Below are 23,247 nucleotides of genomic sequence, written 5' to 3' on the forward strand. Positions count from 1 at the left end.
CAGGCAAGTCAGGAGACACGGGGGACATTAAGACCACATGTGAAAATGTTGGCTATAAAACGGTAGAAATTAATGTTCCTGAATTTGGCTGAGCTCGCTTCATGTACACAGTGCGTGTAGCTAGCTAGATCCTTAACGGTTCTGGTAGAATGACGAATTGTTTCTGGAAGAAACTGGCTTTACAACGACATGGCATGAACCATCTCGCGTTTCTGTTTGCAGGTCGATGAGCACCGCGATCAAACAATTCCCCTTACTTTCGATTAAGCCGACGAGGGGGCTTGTGGATGAGAAACTTCAAATCGTGGTGAAGAATTTAAGACCAAAACAAGAGGTGACACTTCACTCACGGCATCAGTCAGAAGACAAGGATTTTTGGGAAGCTTTCGGACATTATGTCAGCGACGCAAACGGAACAGTATCCGGTGAATACATTTTTAATAGTAAACATTTTTGCTTGATTCAGACAAGGTTACATATCTACATAAACATTTGAGGTTATTTAAAAAAGCGTTTAAAGTGAATGCTTTAAAAAAGGGAATAGATATTCCATTCCCCGCGAAACATGTTGATTTGGGGCATTGTCATATAGCGGGGGTCAGAAATGACTACGGATGACTGCTACTTCTTAATTAGGTTCATGAACAGGGTTGAGCACATTTATGAATTGGTGCATGTGTGCACGCAGTGGTAAAGGACGCTAGTGTGAGCGGCACCTATGTAGGTGTGGAGTCCATGGGACTGATGTGGAGTCTTCGGCCAGTGCCAGGGAGCCGAACAGGACTAAGGTAATACCTACTGGACTACACCTACGTATTAGACAGGTGTTTCATTAGCCTTTAATAAACAGGGTCGTTATTTATAATGTAGTCTACTCATAAAGCAACAGGTTGAAAGCTTGACACTTGTATTTATATGATTAATCATAAGTGTTTTGAAACTATGAATAGTCTTTTTGTTACCTGCTTTCTTTCTCTCTTTTCTCCCCTTTGTCTATTCATTCATGTATTTACACTCAATATAATTTAGGTTACGAAAGAAAGATGTCCTCTCACCACGGGTATTCCACATTTCTGTGTATGACGGACATGTTTCTCAGGGTTTTGCCCAGCTCACAGCATTAGTGAGCCTGGTCATAGAGCGATGGTACATGGCTCCAGGTGTACGAAGAGTGGATATCCGGGAGAAAGGTGTTAGAGGAACTTTGTTCATCCCTCCAGGTACAAACCCAAACCTACAAACACACTCTGTGATAACCTGACGTCTCCACCTTATAGACATCAATGGGCACTTAAAGGGGAGAACAGCCAACCTTGAAGTGCTGATAGATGAAAAGACTGAGTGGTAGCGTCATACTGCTTAAAGAGTATACTGCTTGTTCCTCTTCGTTTGGGAATGTTTGCACAGTAATAAATCAAAACTAGGACCTACGGGGCGGGAGATATGGACCAAAACGCAAAATGCTGCGCTATAGCGCCACCATCAGGCCCATGTGGGTGTCTGTACTTTAGCACGGTCCTGCAAACAGACTACACCATTCTGCCAAGTTTGGTCTCCCTGGGCCTTACGGTCTAGACTGCAGTATGCGTTTTATCCGGAGAAAAATAATAAGAAGAAGAAGAAAAAGAAAAATCCCAGCAATTACAATAGGGTTCCCACACTATGTGTGTGAACCCTAATAAGGGGTCCTAATGATCTAATGCACATGGACATGGTTGACGTCTGTCTGTCCAATAAACCCAGCCTACTCTATCACTGAAGCAGAATGTTGCGTATTGCCTCAAGGGAGAATCAAAATGATGATTGTGTGTGTGTGTGTGTGTGTGTGTGTGTGTGTGTGTGTGTCTAGGCCCTGGCCCATTCCCTGGAGTGCTGGATATGTGGGGAGGGGGGGGAGGGTTGGTGGAGTATCGATCTGCCCTCCTGGCATCACACGGCTTCACTTCTATGGCACTGGAGTATCTGTTTCCAGGGGAATTAAGGAAAATAAAGGCTGACATGAATTACTTTGAGGTAAATCATTTTGTTCTTTTTCCATGACACATTCACACACCTTTATGCCTGTGCTACAGGCCTATAAGTATGGAAGCAAGCTGTTGCTCTGGACTGAACAGAATTGGTCCTAATTTCACACACTTTAAAAATATTGCCATAACTATTCATATAGGAGAGTACTGCAGTTCTGAAAACAAATAGGAACATAGTTAGGAACATGTGTTAGGAACATAGAGCTAACAACAAAATCAATTTGTGTTGTCATTGTTTCTTCTGCGTGCTGAAGTGCACTGTGGTAGTCTCTGTAGAGATTTGTACACATGTGTTACGTGATCAGCATAGTGGCTTCCATATGAATGAGTTGTAAAAGGACTGTAGTAAACCACTAGCAGGCAGAGTTCACCCACTAACCCTTCACCTCAGTGTAAAGTGTGGTATGCATGCACGTGTGTCTGCCTGTGAGCACAAACAGACATTTGCCCCCTAAGAGTAGCACATGGACAAAGTGTTTCTGGATAATGTACATTTAAATGCAGTCATCTTTACAGATGAATAGGCTGATACTGTTAACTCAGTATTTGTCATTTCGAATAAAGTTTGGTTGTGTGTGTGTGTAGATGGCATATCAGATCCTGCAGAATCATGCCATGGTGCGGAGAGACAGATTGGCTCTGTTTGGTCTCTCGTTTGGTGCGTCTGTCACCTTCACCATGGCCGCCAACTCCAAAGTCATCAAAGTGAGTTTCCCTTAAACACACGCTTTATCTTTTGTTTCATGTACTACCACCAAATAAGCATAAATAATACAACCACAGATGCACAAATTGTAATACTAAAAATTGTAATTGTAATATGTGTGTGTGTGTGTGTGCATGTACATGGGTGTTTGTGCATTTGTGTTTGTGTGTAGCCCCAGTGTTGTGTGTGCATCAATGGCAGTCATATTCCAGTAGTCACAAAGTCATTGGATGAAACCTTTGACGACGTAACCAAGTAAGCACTCAGATTATTTCTTATTATGGAATAGATTTATATATTAGAATGTGAGGGAGGGCTAAATCACAGCTATGATGTAATTCATGACACATGACCACATGTGTACTGTTGCTTTTACACAACAGTTCTACAAAATAAAAAATAAAGCTCAAAAGAGATTTTTAGTATGTTTTAATATTGTAATTTCTGTCCTACAAAATGTACTTCTACAATGAATAAATTAAGTTACCGTACTTTCCGGACTATAAGCCGCTACTTTTTCCCCCATGATTTGAATCATGCAGCTTATAATGAGGAGCAGCTTTTCTGTAGATGTTTCTTCACCTGTCAGGGGGCGGAGCAGAAAGTGAATCAGGTGGTAGGTCAAAGGTGGTAGGTCAAAGTTGTAAATCAAAGAAGAAAGTGCTCAATTTCATTTAGCATATGCAAACAGCAGGCACGACGGAGAAATTTTTTCAAACCAAAGTGTTGTGCCAAATTCCGAGTCCCCTCGTTTGCACACACATAAAGACGCTACAGATGATATTAGGCAGTTACAGTGACTATAACTTTGTTCATTGAGCACTCTAGTTTTGTCTCAGAGGAAGCCCATGCAGATATGAGGAGATCTCCACCCACCCACTCCACCCACATGGGGATTTAATCCCACAAATAGGAGAGGGAAATGAAATGCCCCTCCACCCTTTTATCATAGTCTGGGTCTGAGCCTAAATGTTTCCATGAAACTAAAAACATATAAGGACTGAATAAAACAAAAGGCAAAACTGCAATTAAAATACATATGATGTAGTGCACATGAAACATAACTCCACATACTGGTTATTTTGAATTACATTGGTTACAGTCTGTACCAATGTAATTCAAGCAGGCTTTAGAACACTTTGTAGTGATTTTGCACATAAACACAAACATTTTTAGTATGTTTTTAATATTGTCATTTCTGTCCTACAAAATGTACTTCCACAATGAATAAATTGTTATATTTATATTAGTGGTGGGCCGTTAACGGCGGTCGTTAATTTGATACTCTTATTGGGCGATATAAAAATTATCACCGTTAATCTATTCTTAAATTTGGGTTGGGAACTGGGTCAAAATGGGTAAACAAACTAGGATGACTTTCAACTTGATAGTTTAGCTCGGCTGTATTCCTAACCAAATTGCACAGTATGGGCGAGAACGAGTTTTTAAACCTGTGAATTACAAATCGTACGTGTTTTTACATGAATGCAGCCACGAAGTCGCCAGGTTTGCTTCATGGAAAATTCATTTTTAGGAACGTAAAGTGTTACCGGAGTGGAGCTCGGAGCGGTCGTTTTCTGCATGGTCCCAGCGCTAGATTCGTCCGTGAGGTTAAATGTACTAAATGTTGGCTTACATTTCAAATATCATGTTTAGCTGAATAAACATGTTATTTAATGTACAGTATGAAGGCTTACAAATTCATGTTTAACTGAATAAACCGTTGAACACGAGTAGCCTACATTTTATTGAGCATGTTTTTTTTTTCTTCAAGTATCAAAGTAGAACAGCTTCCTCAAGCAGTCATTGATGCATTTTGGAAACAGGAGATGAGCCCCTGGTCTAATGCACCCTCTGTATTAAGAAACCCTATCTCAAAAACTGACTTTTAGTCATTACTTGGGTAGCACGCATATGAGCCATTTTAATATAGATTAATCTAGATTAATTTCAAGATTTCAGTGAGATTAATCTAGATTTAAAAAATTAATCTATGCCCACCCCTAATTTATATTGAACCTTTTGAGATACCCAAAGTCACTTTACAATTAACACAAACACATCTTTTATATCCAGTCAAAAGCTGGTGAGAAGCAGAAGACAACTTTACACAGCATGCTCTCAACCAAATGCCACAGCACCCTGGGGGACTGAATAAGGTGAAGGGAGGGGAGAGAGGGCAACACCCAGAGCACCATCCACCACTGGGCATGCAGACACAGTCACACACACACACACACACACACACATACAACTTTTAATTAGACATGCAGAAACAATCATTCAAACACATTCAGACCAGGACAATTTGGGGTAGCTGGTTTACCTAAGCTCCATGTTTTTGGATGAAACCAGAGACTTCAGAGGAAGCCCATGCAGATATGAGGAGATCTTCAGCCACCCACCCACTCTACCCACATGGGGATTTAATCCCACAAATAGGAGAGGGTCTGAGCCTAGATCTCCACCTTCAGAGTCACTAGCAATCCGAAAAACATCCCAAATTTATTAAAAGGTGCAACATCTTTCCAGTGCCTTCTTTAATGTTTATTACTGTCTCCAAGAAAGCAATCAAATAAAATGACATACTACAATGATGTGAAACTTATCTTAAAATTAGGGGTGGGCATAGATACATTTTTTAAATCTAGATTAATCTCACTGAAATCTTGAAATTAATCTAGATTAAAATGGCTCATTCAGAATATGCGTGCTACCCAAGTAATGATTAAAAGTCAGTCTTTGAGATAGGGTTTCTTAATACAGAGGGTGCATTAGATCAGGGTCTCATCTCCTGTTTCCAAAATGCATTGATCACTGCTTGAGAAAGCGGTTCTACTTTGATACTTGAAGAAAAAAAAAAACATGCTCAGTAAAATGTAGGCTACTTGTGTTCAACGGTTTATTCAGTTAAACATGAAAATAGTACTGTAAGTCTACATAAGAGGGCATATTCAGTCAAACATGAATTTGTAAGCCTACATACTGTACATTAAAAGGGGTTGATAACATGTTTATTCAGTTTAACAGGAGATTTGAAATGTAAGCCAACATTTAGTACATTTAACCTGTTTTCGGCGGTGGTGACTCTTCCCCTGGGCTGCATCAGTGTTTGACCCAGTGTCAGCAGCATTAGCAAACGGATGCTTCACGTTTAAATGATACTTCAGACTGGTAGAACTCCTACAATAAACTAATTCCACGTTGCATAAGGTGCAAACAACTTTAGTCTTGTCAATGTCTCCATTAGGAAGCTTCCTAAAAATGAATTTTTCATGAAGCAAACCTGGCGGCTTCGTGGCTGTATCCATGTAAGCACACGTGTGATTTATTGTGGTCTTGGTAATTCACAGGTTTGAAAACTCGTTCTCGCCCCCTACTGCGCAATTAGGTTAGGGATACACCTGAGCTAAACTATCAAGGTGAAAGTCATCATAGTTTGCTTAAGCCCCCCGCACACAGCGAGTGCATGCCCGTTTGCTCAGCTAGTTGCTCGCTGTGTGCGGGGGGCTTTACCTATTTTGACCCAGTTCCCAACCCAACTTTAAGAATAGATTAATGGCGATATTTTTTATATCGCCCGATAAGAGTATCACATTATCGAACGCCGTTAACGGCCCACCACTACGTTAAAATTAGGCCTGTCACGATAACAAAATTTTCATAACGATATATTGTCCCAGAAATTATCGCGATAAACGATAATATCGCAGTGGCTCCGCCCGTGCACGAGGGCGTCACATGCTGTCGATTCGCGAGGTCGTGCATCTCCAGAGTTGCCAGAGTTGCAATCCCCCCCCCCCCCCCACCCGTCAACAACTTTGGGCTTTGGGCTAGTTTAGGCTTCTGAGGGGCAGGTTTTACACTGACTTTGTGAGGGAAATTTTTGTAGGACCTGGCAACCCTGTGCACCTCTCAAATTTTGTTACTTCGCACGCGCCACGCCTCAGCGCAATGAACAAAGTCATGTTTGCAGGATTCATACACGTTTAAAAGGTGGAATTCAAGCACTTGTACGTCACTTTAAAGGTCCATTTCAATAATACCCAGCACGTTAAACTTAAGTTAAATCTTTATATATATATATATATATATATATATATATATATATATATATATATATATATACTCGAAATAATTTGCTTTTTATCACATTATTTAATGGATGTTTATTTTCAAAACGCCCAATCTTAACGTCTTCACGTTCTCTCATGTTTTGTCCTCGAATTACAAGAGGCTCGTATTTGTTAACGTAATACGAGAAAACTGTTCAGTCAGACAGATATTTGTTGTGAAACGAACAAATTCCAGCACTTTTCAAACCTGAAACACAAAAGCAACATTAAAGTTTGTCAGGTAAATGTTAATTCCCCTGTTTTTGAGGGGTGTTTCTTATACTACCACATATTGTTTCGAACAACACTGCAAAGAAAAGCAAGTATAAACGCTTCCACCGTTCGCGGAGGTAGGCGACGGTCACTATAATAAACAACCACTAAATAATGTGATAATAAGCAAATTGTTTCGAATCATTTCGAGTCCTATTAGCCTCGAATACGTTCGCCAACACGTCTCCGTGTGTGTGTGTGTGTGTGTGTGTGTGTGTGTGTGTGTGGAGGCACTGTTATTGACGCATGCGCTCTCCGTGTACTGCACTCATTTCCTAACCTCTAGATGTCGCTCTCTGATCACAGATTCGTCTTCCCTTAAGGGGGGAGGGTGCGAGAGAGCAGCACTACGTGCCTTTCTGAAATCTAGCGTAGTTGCGGTTTACTCTCGTGTAAACAAATGTGCGCGGATCCCCAATGGCCAAATATCGACATCAGCAAAAATGATCGCGGTAAAAAAAATTATCGTACGATAAGTCGATAATGTAATTATCGCGACAGGCCTACTTAAAATACATAATATTACTCTTGTTGTCAATTCATACCATGTTCTGAGCAAGGTATAAATGGTGGACAGATTATATATAGCAAGTAACATTACAACACTACAAGTAACATTCACACCACTACAAGTAACATTAATCTTACAATAAAAAAAAAAGAGGGAAGCAAAAATAAGTGAAAGAGAAAAACTGAAAGTTACATTTAAGAATGAAAACAATTTAGCTAGGGTTTTTTTCATTATCTGTACACATTCATCTGTACATGTCAGATCACTTTGCAGTTGCAAGACGTGATTTATGCATCGATTTGTATTATGTTTTGTAGTTGTATGGTTTTTTGCTTTGCTTCTTTTTTAAGAAATTCTGACATTTTTCCTGACTTTTAGATATGTAAATAAAATTCGGGTAGAGAATAATCAGATCATCTGGAGAGACATTATCCTGCCAATCCCAACAGATCCCAGTTTGAAAGTGGATGTAAGTTACATGATGATAATTAAAAAGGTCCTATAATAATGTAAAATGTATTTTTTTACTATATTGTGCTTTAGTGTAGTTTGTTTTACTGCAGAATATTGTTAATGACGAATGGGTGTGTATGATATTTTGTGTGTATCTGAATGTGTACAGGTTGAATGTGTTTGTATCTTTTGCCCATAATGAAGTACAGTATAACACACAGGTTGGCCAGATAACTTGTCCAGTGCTGTTGGTGGTTGGTGGTGATGATCAGAACTGGCCCACTCTGGAATCTGCTGAAGATGTAAGATGATACCCGTGTGCCATAATATACATACATAACCTATAGTACACAGTATAATGTTTTATTTGTTCTAGTAATACTGATGTATTTTATGTTGCATAGTGACCACTGACTCATGTCACTGTTAGTACACATCAGGCCAACAAAAAGAAATTTGGGTCCCCTATTAAATAAATAATGAATGTCATTAACCTTCCATTTCCAAACAGGACTATAACAAGATAAAACGATTTTATGTTCTAAAAATGTGATCTAGGTTGATTTTCACATCAGAGTAGCCTACTGGCAAAAAATATAATGAGTTATGATAGCTTGTGTGTTAGCTGGTTTATAAATACATTCACATTAAGAATCGACAAAGTGATTATCTGGGATTTTCTCAATGTCATGCAAAGTAGGTTTGAGGGCACTTTGTGTCTTTTGTTAACTTACCCAGCTAGCTACCACACAGAGAGCCCTCTTGCAGGTACAGTACAACAATGGGAATCAGTCCTTATGTCAGTGGGTGCATAGGTCAGTTGGCAGTCTGGTAGTCAACCAGCTGCTTGGTGAATACTCGATGTTCTAAGTAATCGTGTTGGCGACTAGAATAATGAAGTGAGATGTCATTCCATTCAACTGTGTAATGAAAAGAAAACTTAGCACATTTACAGTGGGTGGTTGACTTGAATTGTCTGCATCCTTCACAACAAAAAAATTAGGCCACCAGACCCCAAGAATCCCTGCATGTATATTGTAACACGTGCAATGTCCCATGGGTAATGAAGTCCATTTTAAGTCCATTTCCTATGTATTCCCGAATAAACTGAATTACAGTCTACTTTTAATCTATTAACATATCTGACACATGAACTGTTAATCTTAACACCAACTTGTGAATTAATTAACTTATTAATGTTGCTTTTAACTATTATTTTTTAATCATGTGATTTAAATAAATTATCTTCCTAACAAATAAATTCTCAACACTCAACAGCCACTTTATAACACTCAATATAGAAACTCTTGTAAGTCTACAATTAAAGTCTGTACTCCTTCTGCTGTGATTCAGAATGTGTGTCATGCTTTAGCCCTTTCTGGCCACAGTTTTTGACCACAGAACCCCTGATGGCTAGGTATTTTTCCATGGTGAACCACTCTTAATTCAATGGTGGACCACCCAAATAATTTCGACTGTTATAAGAGGCTGACAGGATGTGCATATCGTACAGGGTAGTTGTCCATGACAAGACAAATCTGTATATCTGTGTTAATGTTCATATAAAGTGGTGAAGAGGGCTGTAGATTTAAATGTTCAGTATTTATATATTGGTCAAATTCTTCCCAGATTAGACATTTCATTGTTCATGTGCAAAATCACTACAAAGTGTTCTAAAGCCTGCTTGAATTACATTGGTACAGACTGTAACCAATGTAATTCAAAATAACCAGTATGTGGAGTTATGTTTCATGTGCACTACATCATATGTATTTTAATTGAAGTTTTTCCTTTTGTTTTATTCAGTCAGTCCTTATATGTTTTTAGTTTCATGGAAAACTACTAGGCTAACCTTTGTTGTTACACCTTCTTCCACAACTGCTAAGAATGCTAGATAAACAGTAGTATATTGACAGCTTACTGGTAGTCCAAGTGTTTTGCCATGTCTGAGAGTGATATGTTTACACTCAAACCTTGTATCACTACTACTACCAACACAGGAATTAAAACCTGTACCAAGAAGCACAAATAACCATAGACAGAAACATACAATTTAAGAACAAGGACAGCAAGTGCTATCTGCTGAGTTAGTGCTCATTTAAGTACTCAACAAACAGATGAGTCTTCAGTCTACGTTTGAAGACAAGAGACTCTGCAGTCCAAGCAGCTAGTGGAAGATAGTTCCACCATCTTGGAAATAGGACAGAGAATAGTCTTGAGATTTGTGTTCCCTTAGACTTTAAGCAGGTGTTTGGAGTTGAGCTATAACCCATTGTTTGTTTAGCACCATCTATTGTCCACTTCCCTTAGATTCAACAGATAATGGAAAAGGCAGGAAATCGTCATCTGCTCCAAGTCCTCATCTACCCTGAGGCAGGTCACCTGATTGAGCCACCATACACACCACACCACCGGGCCACCAACTTCATAGTACAAGAAAGCAAAGAAAAAGGTACGTGTACATGTGATCTTGCACTTGTACCCTGATATTGTTATGATGTGTATATGCCCAGATCTTGTGTGTGTGTGATTTATAGTGGTCCTGCTCTGGGGTGGACAGACCAAACCACATGCAGATGCCCAAGAGGACTCGTGGGAAAAAATTCTGGCCTTTCTACAGCAACATCTCTATCACACGACCCCACAAGCAAAACTGTAGTGGTGTATCATTTGTAAGGAGGAGTATTTGAATAAAGAAAACCTCAAATAATTTTATAAGTAGAAGCATGATTAACAACGGGAGATGAAGGAGACCTAAAGGGAGGTTGTCCACTCTGGAAGAAAGGAGATCCCCTTATGGGGGGTCTGAGGCAGCTGTGTCTGAGTAATCATCATTCAAGTCTGCTACCTGTAGGAGAGCTGGTAGGCTATACCCACAGCATTCTCAGTTTTGGTGTCTGTATTGTAAGAAGCCATATTAAGTTGTGTTGTTTGGTTCTCACCAAGTAAGTTATAAGGTTGTGATGGCCTACCATCGATCCTGTCATGTGTGGCTAATGTGATAAGAAAACATTCTGCTGATGGTTTTCGACTACAGTTCTTGAAGTTAACTACAAGTTAGTGAAGCATCCAGCTGTAGCTTTATGCCAGTTCCTGATGGTTCTATGCTATAAATTTTTTCTTGCACTAAGTGAAGCAACACTTCATAGTACATATTGTAAATATATGGCTATAGGACTTTGAAATATCAGAATTTAAGCCTTAACTTTATCTACCAAGATTGTTGTTGCCTTCTTCCATATCTTTTGGCTTGGGGTCCTTCACCAGCACCACCTTCCATTGCACCAATAACACAGGGCTGCTCACAGACTTCAATCAATCAATCAAATTTTATTTATATAGCGCTTTTTACAACAGTTGTTGTCACAAAGCAGCTTTACAAGTGCCGAGTCCTAGCCCCCAGTGAGCAAGCCAAAGGCGACAGTGGCAAGGAAAAACTCCCTAGTTTTTGCATGAGGAAGAAACCTTGAGAGGAACCAAGACTCAGGGGGGGAGCCCATCCTCCTCTGGCCGACACCGGTCACCATGACAACAACAACAATATAGACAGAATGTAGACAGAATGTAAAAGATGCAATAATGTCCATTTAGACAGAATATAAAAGATGTAATAATGTCCATCATGGTGTAGGCATCCGGTTAGGCAGGAGGTGGCCGGCCCAGGATGGATCGCTTGTCTCTCCTCATCTCATTATTCCTCAAGCAGGCGGGCAGCCATGTGGAGAAATGAAACAGGGAAAATTAGCTCTGTATGAGGACATATACAGGACAGGTAAAATTATAAACATTTCTGGAGTGTGGCAGCAACTCCGGCACTAAGTTAAATTATTACAGCCTAGCTTAAAAAGGCAGAACCAGAAGGTAACATAGGCTTGGGGGCATTCTGAGACAATGGCATCCGTCCACTGCACTGTCAACAAACTTGAGTGACCACGAGCAGTGACAGGATGACAGCACCAGCACCCCAGTCTACCATAAAACCCTTCGTCTATGAACCCCTGGATCTGTACCTTTATTTGAGGGGGATATTAATTATCAAATGCTAGACTAAATAAGTGGATTTTCAACCTAGATTTAAAGATTGTGACTGTGTCAGAGTCCCGGACACATTTAGGAAGATTATTCCAAAGCTGGGGGGCCTTATAAGAAAAGGCTCTTCCCCCTGCTGTTACCTTGTTAATTTGTGGAACTAATAACAGACTAGCACCCTGTGATCTTAGTTGACGTGGGGGTTCATAGTAGGAAATAAGTTCCTGGAGGTATTCAGGAGCAAGCCCGTGTAGTGCTTTATATGCTAATAATAGAATTTTAAAATCAATACGAAATTTAACTGGGAGCCAATGCAGGGTTGATAGGACTGGTCTAATATGCTGAAATTTTCTAGTTCTGGTCAGAACTCTAGCTGCGGCATTTTGAACTATTTGAAGTTTATTTAGATTCCTATTTGAACATCCTGACAGTAGTGAATTGCAGTAGTCTAGTCTAGAGCTAACAAAGGCGTGCACCAATTTTTCTGCATCATCCTGTGATAATGCATTTCTTAATTTGGCAATGTTGCGGAGATGTAGAAAAGCTATCCTAGTAGTATTATCTATATATTTATCAAATGATAGGTCGGAGTCCAGTATGACGCCTAGGTTTTTGGCTACTGTGCCAGGTGTAATGGCATAGTCTGCAAGATTAAGCATTAAATTTGGAATTTTCTGTCTTGCGGCCTTAGGGCCCACAAGGAGAACTTCTGTTTTGTCTTCATTTAATTGTAGGAAGTTTAGAGACATCCAGCATTTAATATCTCTTACACAGGCCTCAATTTTTCCTAAACTGAGTTTGTCATCGGGTTTGGCTGATATGTAAAGTTGAGTGTCATCCGCATAGCAGTGAAAATTGACAGCATGTTTGTTTATAACTGTGCCCAATGGTAGCATATATAATGTAAATAATAGTGGTCCTAAGATGGAGCCTTGCGGGACCCCATATTTAACCATTGTACGTTTGGATGAAATATTATTGAGCTCCACAAACTGATAGCGATTTGTTAAGTAAGACTGAAACCATGAAAGGGCTGTGCCAGAGACTCCAACCCAGAGACTTGCCTGACTTTTAATCGGCGCTACTAAACACGGATATCAGCCGATGCAGTTACATTATAAATGGCAAATATTGGTCGATATATATTGGCCGCCTTTTAATGCGTGTGATTATATATATATATATATATTTTTTTTTTTTTTCAGGGTCTACAGCAGCTTATGTTGATGGAGCAATTTAAAGTTTTAAGGCTGTCCCATTAAACATCTATGGTGGGATCATATGGGAATCCATAAGACACAGGAGAAGATAGAGGCACAATTATTGGCCCAAAAGGCATAAGATTGTGGTGGCCTACTGTCGATCCAGCCATGTTTAGCCTGAAAATCAGACCATGTTCTCAAAAGGTACCTTTGAAGCCAAGAGAAGCAAGCATTTGTTCTTGACACTACTGGACATGACTCAGGTGTTCTTGTATGATTGTGTCCAGCTTTACTTCATATTTTTTAAACCCAGAAGGTAATATAGATCTGGCACAATAACTGTTCCTGATACAGATCCATTACTGATATCTTGCATTTGAATGTTGCCAAATATTGTTTCATTAAAAAAACCACCATGGAGCTGTAGTTTAGTTAGTTGGGGATTTGTGTTGTGTGAAATGTATTTTATATAAACATACCATGGACTTATAGTTTAGTTAGTTGGGGAATTAGTTGGATAAAAGAGATAGAATAAATAAAAATGTAAAACATTTTGTTCCTTCCATTGACTTAGAATCAGTGTTTCAGTAAAATTGTATCTGCTGCCTTGGTCACCTGCTTGATTCTCACCCTCAATCACAATCACTCCTCCCTCTCTGGATGTCTCTGCTCAGTACAGCTGCCTCACTCACTCCCACCTGAAATTTTAAAATGTAGTTCATCTGCATTTTTACACACACAACCATTGTCAAAATTATGGCAGTGGAAATCACTTGAGTGCATGCATTTGCATTTTAAAATAATCTACAAATATTAATATTCATTAATGTGAAGAAAACGTAAACTCTTCAGCAGTGTGTAAAACTGGGCTCAAACATGGCAAACTTATCATGTTTATTTATGATGGAATCGATTCGTTTCCTGAAACAGTTTCCTTACCAATTTCTTCACTGTAGCACTAAATGTGCAAACAATAACATGGGGCAGTTACAGATGAACAGACACGACAACTGAAATGACAATACAAGCACACGGAACACCAAAACTTAATATGGCCTGGCCTATGGTGTCATTTCCGAGCCAAAACTAGGGGGCGTAAAAACACAGGGCAAAAAACATAATTGTGCACGTTTAAATATTTCGCGAGTGTAAATATTCAACTCGTGAGCATAAATGTGAAAGTGTGTGTTTATGTTAGTGCGGGCACTCAAACCGTCATTTCACAGTATTTTTTTCCCTTCTCGATTTTATGACGTTGTCGCTCGACACATTTGCTTCGGCTTTTTTTGCGCGAGTTTTGACAAGGGGCATTTTTGGCGGTTTGGGGGCGGGATCATGGACAGTTTTTGGCACCTTGAGGGTCATGGGGGAGTTTCTTTCAGTGAATGCTAGTATAGAGCATGGGAATCCAAGTCTGGTCAGCTCTGATGCCCTGTTAGAGTCCTTCTCCCCAATTGGTCGTGAGGAGCTTATTTCACTGGTGGAATCTGCTAAACCTTCCACATGCATACTAGATGCCGTGCCAACCTGTGGCGTGCACACATAGACATCAGGTGCTAAAGCACCATCAACTCTGTCCTTAATGAACGAAAGTGCCCTTTTGAAACTTTTTCAAGGTTTTTTTTTTTGTTTTTTTTTTTATCATTTTACTGAGGTCGGTTTGAAATTATCTTTTGAAAACCTGAGCGATTAAAAACAATGCCCTAAAATGCGCCACCATCTCACACACACCCGAGCTCTCTCCTCCTTTGTCACACCAGATGCGCTGCAGCAGCAGTTCAGTTCAGCGAGTGGAAGGAAGCGTCTTCAGCACAGCACGCACGGTCACAGATAGACTTCTTCTCCCGTGCCCCACCAGCCAGGTCACATACACATCAAGTAAAATCGTACCGTTTGCCCTCTAAGCCCAACGTGAAATCACTTTCTCATACGGTAGTGGTCTGCACTCCCGCGGTAATCCCGCGGGTCCCGACAGAATATCTTGCGGCGCGGGACAGAATTTAATTGTTATTGGCGGGAGCGGGAGTTGAATTAGTCCAGGCGATGCAGGAGCGGGACCACATATACATGTAGAAAAATCCCGCAAATTAATAGTCTAGAAAATTATAATAATAACAATGCAATGATTTCCATGCATAAGGAACAGGACAAAAACAACTAATCATTCAGTACATAAGCAATAAACTAATTCAAAATATTGGCTAAGCAACTGATCACGTGAACATGAAGTGTGCGTCATTTTGTCATTTTAATACAGAAATGGCAGAGACTGTAGACCAGGGGTCGGCAACCTTTGAGACATGGAGTGCCAACTTTAACATGTCCAGTCAATGAGTGTGCCACTATGGCGGCGAGTTTAAATTGTTGACCGAGGAGAGGAGGGAGGGGGGGTGTGTAAATGGACACAAATTAAGTATTATATCGCGATTGATCGCCAAGTATAAACACCTCCGCCGTTCGCGCGAGATGTGCGTGCGGAGTCGCACGCTACGGTCACTCGCGAAAGTATAATCCATTAATATAATAATTTATTAAATTATATATATTTTTGCTGATGCTGGTCCAGCGTGTCGCGTGCCAGTGACTATGCCTCAGCGTGCCAATGGTGGCACGCGTGCCATAGGTTGCAGACCCCTGCTGTAGACAGTCAACCAGTTTCAGCTGTGGAAAATTCTATTAAAACAGGCGAATACACCACAATTAAGCCAACTACAGGAAAGTCTGATGTATGGAAGTCATATTCCATTGTAATTAATGGAGAGGGAAATCGGCTTGTTGTGATTGATATCAGAAAGTGTTGGTGTACGTCACCTGACGGCATGTGTTTGGACTGTGGTAAGAAATGGGACAGCGCGATCCATCGCTATATTACTGTTTTAATAAATACTGTGAGAGAAATTATTGATTATTGACTAATCATTGATTAGATCATGTTTAGTTATTATAAGAGATCATTATGAACTTTATGATTTAGTACATGTCCATTCTGACTAAGCAGAAGGACTACAATAATGAAGTAGTGTGATTCAGTGTAACCATGTTTAGTTCATATTATGCATGTGTGCTATACGTGACCCAGGTCAGGGAGAGTGCTGAGGGTAAGAGCACTCTGTTAACTGGTAGTCACTAGGCTACTAGTCTTGGGTCATTTAGCTTTCTCTGTGTTCAACTGATACATCAGTTGCTTCCGCTAACTCTAGGGAAGTCCATATTAGGAGATACACACGTGAGACAAAGTAGCCTGCTGGACGCTTATGTTTTGGAACATGCTGTGCTAAAGATAACCTGCTCTTAGAACTGCTGAATTGTGTTTAAGATTGTATATAAGCAGGGGGACTGCCCCCCTGTCTTCAGAGTTGTCATGCTTGAATGAGACTCATGTCTGTATCTGTCTTTGTCCTATTATATATATATATATATATATATATATATATATATATATATATATATATATATATATATATATATATATATATATTTGTAATAAATTAATCATTTAACCACGTCTGGGTCCTCATCCATTTATTAGAAAATTTCCACGACAATTTGGCGTCACGAACGGGTCAGCGAGAGGCACCCCGGAAAGGCGGTGACTGATCTTCGAGGACGCTCCCCGGGGGATGAGATCCCTGGCTGGGCTGGGCAAAGTGGGAACCCCACGAGCAAAGGGAAAGTACCTATCCAGGGAGTGATGTCACCGCCAGTCTCCGGTGGTGTTCTCCGCCCGATCTAACGAAAACCGCAGTAAGTTGGAATTCTGTTTCATTTTTAGTTTATAAAATTCTAGGAATTTTTTTTTGTTTTTAAGTGTTAAATATCCGCCAGTGTCCGCCCGCCGGATGATCTCTGTTATATGATAGGGATATGGCATATCGCCTACAGGGATACAGAGAGGTATCGCCTGAAAATATAAAGTCTATACGGTGGGGATACTGCGATATCGCCCATGCGGGATATGTTGGCTAGCTCCGGAGCGGCAGAGATATCCGATAGGGGCGGGTGGAACTGTTTGTTACGTTGGTATGCAGTAGCGGATCTAAATTTTGAGGACTTTTTCTGACGTGTTTAATTGATTTGGGATTTTTTATTTTTTTTTGGACCCCTCACAAAAAAAAAAAAAAAAATGTGAAGGGTCATCTCTGGGATTGTCTAGAATTATGAGTAAACATCATTTGGGTAAAAGTGGTAAAATACATAGTAAGAGTAAAGCATCAGAGGCTCCTATTATAATCATAATAATAATAATAATAACTATACGTGTAATTTACCAAATGACCAGAGATTATTTAGAAGATGTAACTCGACATGTGGGTTTTTGGGCTAAGCATTATGGGTTTGGTTCAAAGGAAACACTGAGTGTAGACTATCTGCGCCGACTAGTTGAGAGAGTAAAAACAGAGCCCAAGGGCGCAGATAGAAAAACACGAAAGTATTTTGTTAAACATAAAGCAGATATGGAAGAAAAAGCAAAATGTTGGCTTGAAGACGCCGAGAAAAGGCAAGCACGACAGGTAGGGATTAAAAAGTGTACTAACAAAAGTCTCTCAGTGTGTTGTAGCCGATCCAGACCTCGATGCTGCCCCGCCAAGATCTGCGCCAGCCATCCCGGCTCAGCAGCCGCACTCTCAGGTGCACCCACAGCCGCTACCCCTGCCTCCCCCACCTCCACCACCAGTTCACCCACAGCCGCTACCCCTGCCTCCCCCACCTCCACCACCAGTTCACCCACAGCCGCTACCCCTGCCTCCCCCACCTCCACCACCAGTTCACCCACAGCCGCTACCCCTGCCTCCCCCACCTCCACCACCAGTTCACCCACAGCCACTACCCCTGCCTCCCGCACCTCCACCACCAGTTCACCCACAGCCGCTACCCCTGCCTCCCCCACCTCCACCACCAGTTCACCCACAGCCGCTACCCCTGCCTCCCCCACCTCCACCACCAGTTCACCCACAGCCGCTACCCCTGCCTCCCGCACCTCCACCACCAGTTCACCCACAGCCGCTACCCCTGCCTCCCGCACCTCCACCACCAGTTCACCCACAGCTGCTACCCCTGCCTCCCGCACCTCCACCACCAGTTCACCCACAGCTGCTACCCCTGCCTCCCCCACCTCCACCACCAGTTCACCCACAGCCGCTACCCCTGCCTCCCGCACCTCCACCGCCAGTTCCAGCGCCACCAGCTCTGGCGCCACCACGACAGCAAACTCTGTCTGCCACACTTGCACTGCGAGCTCCAGTGCCATCAGTTCCGGTATCACAACCACAACCTCTGCCTCCTTCACTCCCACCAGCCTAACAGCTCCCGCTGCACCCAGGGCCGCTAGTCCCGTATGATGACGCCCGCCAGGCGATGGAATGCGCCAGCCGGACGATGGGAAGCGCCACCTCCCCAACGCCACCACCACCCCCGCCGCCAGCTTCACCCGTGGCAGCACACACAAGAAGCAGTGCCACAGAAAGAAAGGGTCAGGTGTTGCTTGAACTGACCACCCCAGGGTGCGCAACGACCTTCCCAATGGTCAAGGTTGCAGGCCCTGACGGAGACATCATGGTCCACCGTCACTGGACAGGAGATGACATCATGAAGGCGGCGGTGGGCCTGGGTAAACCGACAGAGATGGGAGGTAAGCGCTTCGGTGAAGAACTAACAGATTTTGTTCAGTCTTGTCATCCAGTCAAACAAGATAGACCGAGACCAGACACCAGGAGACGTCCATCTCCACAACACTGAGTGGGAACCGCCAGCAGCTGGACAGGAGGATCCAAACGGGCCCTACAGAGAGATTGTAGGACGCCTGGTCGCGAGGCTGGAAGCTGCACATCCAGCCACTATCAACACGTCCAAAATAGCTGCATGTAAACAAGAAGACGGAGGAAGAGGAAGAAGACGAGGTGGAGGGGGACGAGAGAATTACCCCAGAGGAGAGGTGGTGAATGTGACAACTGTGGAAAACTAGGACACTTTGCAAGAGATTGTCCTGAAAATGAAGAAAATGCTGAACAGAGAAACAGAACTTTCAGAGATTGACGGGCAGCGGAGAGGCTGGACGGTACAGGACCACTGGAAGACGACAAAAGGAAAGTAACTGGTTAAAATGATCATTTAATTTATCAATGCTTGCAGAAGATTAGTGAAGGGCCACAGGGCCTGCCTAAAATAAAAGTAATTGTAAATGGTTTTGGTTTAAAAAATAAAAAAAAAAAAAGTTTTTGGTTTATAGTGGTGCCACCCATTCAAAGAAAAAATAATAATAAAAAAAGAGCCTCTCCGATGTAAATGAAATAATACATTTGAACATGAATTTTTAATTTAATTTAATTTAACTGCTATGGGTTGTGACAATGTGTAAATTGGGCCTGAGTAGCAGGCCTGAGGGGTTGTTTATGGAGTGGGAGTTAGCTGTGTTGGGGTTCAGTTATCAGCAGGAGTTCCACTGTCTGCTTATGAGCTGCAGAGTGCAGGAGGAGAGAGTTGGGAGCACTTCATGTGTGAAGTGTGTAGTTTGTTGCCAGGTGATTTGATGTTGAGACCGTAGGGGTCACTGCACTGCACACTGCATGTGAGTGAGGGCCTCAATAGAGGTTTTGAGGATAAATTTAAAGTTTGAAAACATGATTGTTTGGTTGTCACTGCTATTGTGTGGGATTGCGTGTGGGCTGCGGCAATGGTGCAAACCACATTAGAACAGGAAGACCTGTTCTCATTTCCTCGATCTAAACCACACGTGTCACTAGCAAACGTGTGCGAGGAGCAACAATGGCAGGACGTCAGTGAATGGATGACAGAGATGTCTGACATTACTGATTGGGAGAGAGTTCCTGGCAGGAACACCATGTTTAGCCTTAGCAGGAGGCGTGGATGCAGCCGTGCTGGCTCCCCTGCAGGCGGGGAGTGGAACTGATTAACCCCCTTGGAATTTTTTTAGCTGCCTCCCTTACCCTCTCAGAGAAGAAAAACAAGTGAGAGGAAGGGGAACTCAGAACTGTTCCTGCAGCATTATGGGCACAAGGTAAGAGCGATGTTGGGGCTCATACGGGGGGTGTGAGCCCATACACATCACCCCAAAATCTGACTATAGGCCAAAACAACATCAATACCCTTTGAAGCTTGAGGCGCTCAAAGGAAATTAGGCCAGTTTTTCCAATCACTTAGGCAAGCTGGAGTGATCGTACCGTGCCCTGACTCACCCGTGCGCACTCCAATTTTTCCAGTTAAGAAACCAGGGCTGGAAGAATGGCGATTTGTGCAGGATTTGCTGGCTGTCAATGCAGCAGTACACGTTAGAGCCCCAAAAGTGCCAAATCCTCACAATATTCTTTCCCAGATTCCCCCAGATAGCCAGTGGTTCAGTGTAGTGGTCCTAGCAAATGCATTTTCAGTGCATCCAGATAGCCAGTACTGGTCTGCATTTTCCTTCGAAGTTAAAAAAAACATACACATCACCCACCATTTACAATGCAGTGCTGCGAGACAGTCTGGCCTCTCTGAAACTTCCAGAGGGCATTGCACTGTTGCACTACGTAGATGTTCTGATACTGTGTAAACACATGAGAAGTATGCAAAGAGAGCCATAGTGGCATTGCTACATCACCTAGCAAGGGAAGGCCACAAGGTCCCTAAGCAAAATTGCAATATTGCTGACAAAAAGTGCACTTCCTGGGTCATGACCTAGTATGTACTGAAATTCTGACACAGAGATAAAAATAACATTTGTTAAAGAGAATAAGCCCGTTTGAACAAATGAGTCTTAAGAACAGTTTTGAATTCTGAAATAAAAGTTCAGAATTTATGTGTGTGTAGTCAGTGTTTGTATGTGTGTGGGGAGTGTTGACGTTAAAGGACCAGTGTTTTGACTCAAGCCCACAGTGACAGACAGAGGCCAGTAGCCTACTTTTCAGGAAAACTAGACCCCGGGGCAGCTGGGGTGCAGGCACTGGTAGCATTCAGAGATATAGTGGGGTACGCTCAACTCGCCCTTTGGGTCAAACATTTTTAAGGACCAGAGAAAAAAAAAAGCACATTTATCCACACAAGAGGTTTTGGAAACAATATCACTCCCGCCACATTATTCTGCCCAAGCAGCTGAGCTCACCATTCCTTACCAGCTCAAGGTCAAAGATAAAGCACCAACTAATCTCACAACTGCAATCAAATGTGCCGCGCACACCAGAACAGGCGACACAGTAGCAAAAGGCAATGCCTTCACAGACTCCACAGCCCAACATACAGTTTTGCAGGCACCAAACACACAAATGATGCTAACGGATCACAGTAACAGAGAAGACACACCCTTAACAACCAGAGCAATACGAACACAAGCCACAATGTAAGACAAACAGAGATGGGCAAAGGGGGGGTGCAAAACAATGGGGGGAGTCTGGACACACACACGGAGACAGGTAAGAGTGGAGTCACAATGAGCAAAGGGGGGATAGTGGCATGCACTAGCATGCACTAAGAATAACCACACTCACCCAAAATTTTTGTTCACATTGTCTGGTATCCCACCACAGGGGTATAACAGACCTAAACATGCACCCGCCGGACACCTGCCGCCGACTGAACCCTTTCAACACTGGCAAATTGATCTTGTTGAACTAACACCTGCTGAAATACAGGCTTGTGTGTATGTATGTCTAGCAAATGGACGGAGGCCTTCCCCACCACAAAGCAGAATTCAGATACGGTGGCAAAGATGACTTAATAATAATCCCACGATGGGGGTTACCCAGGAGGGTGTCGAGTGACAACGGCACTCCCTTTGTACACGAAGGGCTAAATGAGCTAAATTAACTAAATTTTAAAGGAAATTAACTCAGGAAACAGGATTGAAATGTCTGCCTCTGGTTTTGTGGCAGAGCAGCACTCTGCCCCAAGCTCGCACAGGCTTATCAGCCTTTGAGATTGTGTTTGGAAGGCCTCCAAACATGGGAGTAGTGCCACCGGAATGGGACACACACACACATACACACACTTGTTGAGCCATTAATATGTTATCCTGCACAAGTTTGTCTCTATTTTGTCTGAGCAGGTCAAAGCTGTCAGAGGTGTCAGAGAATCCACTGCACGAGTTCCAGCCGGGAGACTGGGTGCTGATCAGAGATCCACGTGCTGCTAACAACCAACACAGCTGTGAAGACCAGCGGCCGAGCCACGTGGACACACCACACCCACTGCAAAAGAGCTCCAGAGCAGCCGCCGGAATGAATGTTATGCTGTTGTTTTTTACATGATGCTTTTCTCAACAGGAGGGGCAACTGTCATCTCCCCCACACCGGAGGAGAGGTGTGAGGGAAAGAAAGCATGTGTAATGTCCAATGTCACTGCTACTGCAGTGAAACCAAACCAGCCCTGTCTGGTTTGCCATCCTTTCCACATGCCGTGAACACCAACACCACTCACTTATGAAATGGCTACAATGTTAATTAACAGACCCATATGCGAGATTGATAACAGGTCAATTCTACAACATGTCTCACGCCATCATTCACAGTGGTAAGGTTCCTGATTGGGTAGGCGATGATGTTGCAAGTATGGATCATAGGAAATAAACGACTGCGACTCAAATGACGAGGTGTCACGAGCCGGCATTCGCAACATGACGTTTGACACCACCCCTGTTGAGGGAGAGTGGTGTCTATGCTCAGAGGGGGCCTTGAAGGCCATCTTTGGATAGGGCACACCAAGTGCCAGGTTGATCTGGTAGCAACAGCCAGAGATGGATCAACATGCACCATTAGACTAAATAACTCCTCTGCAAAATGGAGTTTCACCTCCTGTCATGGCATTGTGAACCCAGTAACAGAAGGGGCGATGATGTGGGCATGCAGAGAGAAAACCTACTCTGCTCTACCTGAGAGATCATACAACGGGGGTCAGTGTTCCTCGGAGGAGGAACTGCAGCAACAATGAATAAGATCAATGG

The 23,247-nt window shown here is 42.4% G+C and overlaps 1 protein-coding gene across 3 annotated transcripts; it reads left to right on the forward strand.

The window, feature by feature from the left end:
* LOC143513985 (acyl-coenzyme A thioesterase 1-like) lies at positions 1 to 15,672 on the forward strand. 3 transcript variants are annotated; one of them, XM_077004674.1, is made up of 12 exons: positions 1 to 110; positions 223 to 425; positions 689 to 788; positions 1,030 to 1,220; positions 1,850 to 2,013; positions 2,613 to 2,732; positions 2,906 to 2,988; positions 8,011 to 8,101; positions 8,307 to 8,387; positions 10,396 to 10,537; positions 10,623 to 10,757; positions 13,320 to 15,672. In XM_077004674.1, exons 1-11 carry the CDS (start codon positions 73 to 75, stop codon positions 10,742 to 10,744), a joined length of 1,335 nt encoding a protein of 444 aa, XP_076860789.1. In that variant the 5' UTR covers positions 1 to 72; the 3' UTR covers positions 10,745 to 10,757; positions 13,320 to 15,672. The 3 variants fall into 3 exon arrangements, with proteins under 3 accessions (XP_076860789.1, XP_076860788.1, XP_076860790.1); XM_077004673.1 differs by lacking the exon at positions 13,320 to 15,672 and having other exon boundaries at positions 10,623 to 10,838; XM_077004675.1 differs by lacking the exon at positions 13,320 to 15,672 and having other exon boundaries at positions 10,646 to 10,838.
* The last annotated feature ends 7,575 nt before the right edge of the window (positions 15,673 to 23,247 follow it).

This window comes from Brachyhypopomus gauderio, chromosome 5 (genome assembly GCF_052324685.1).
Source record: "Brachyhypopomus gauderio isolate BG-103 chromosome 5, BGAUD_0.2, whole genome shotgun sequence".
In the NCBI taxonomy this organism is placed as follows: domain Eukaryota; kingdom Metazoa; phylum Chordata; class Actinopteri; order Gymnotiformes; family Hypopomidae; genus Brachyhypopomus; species Brachyhypopomus gauderio.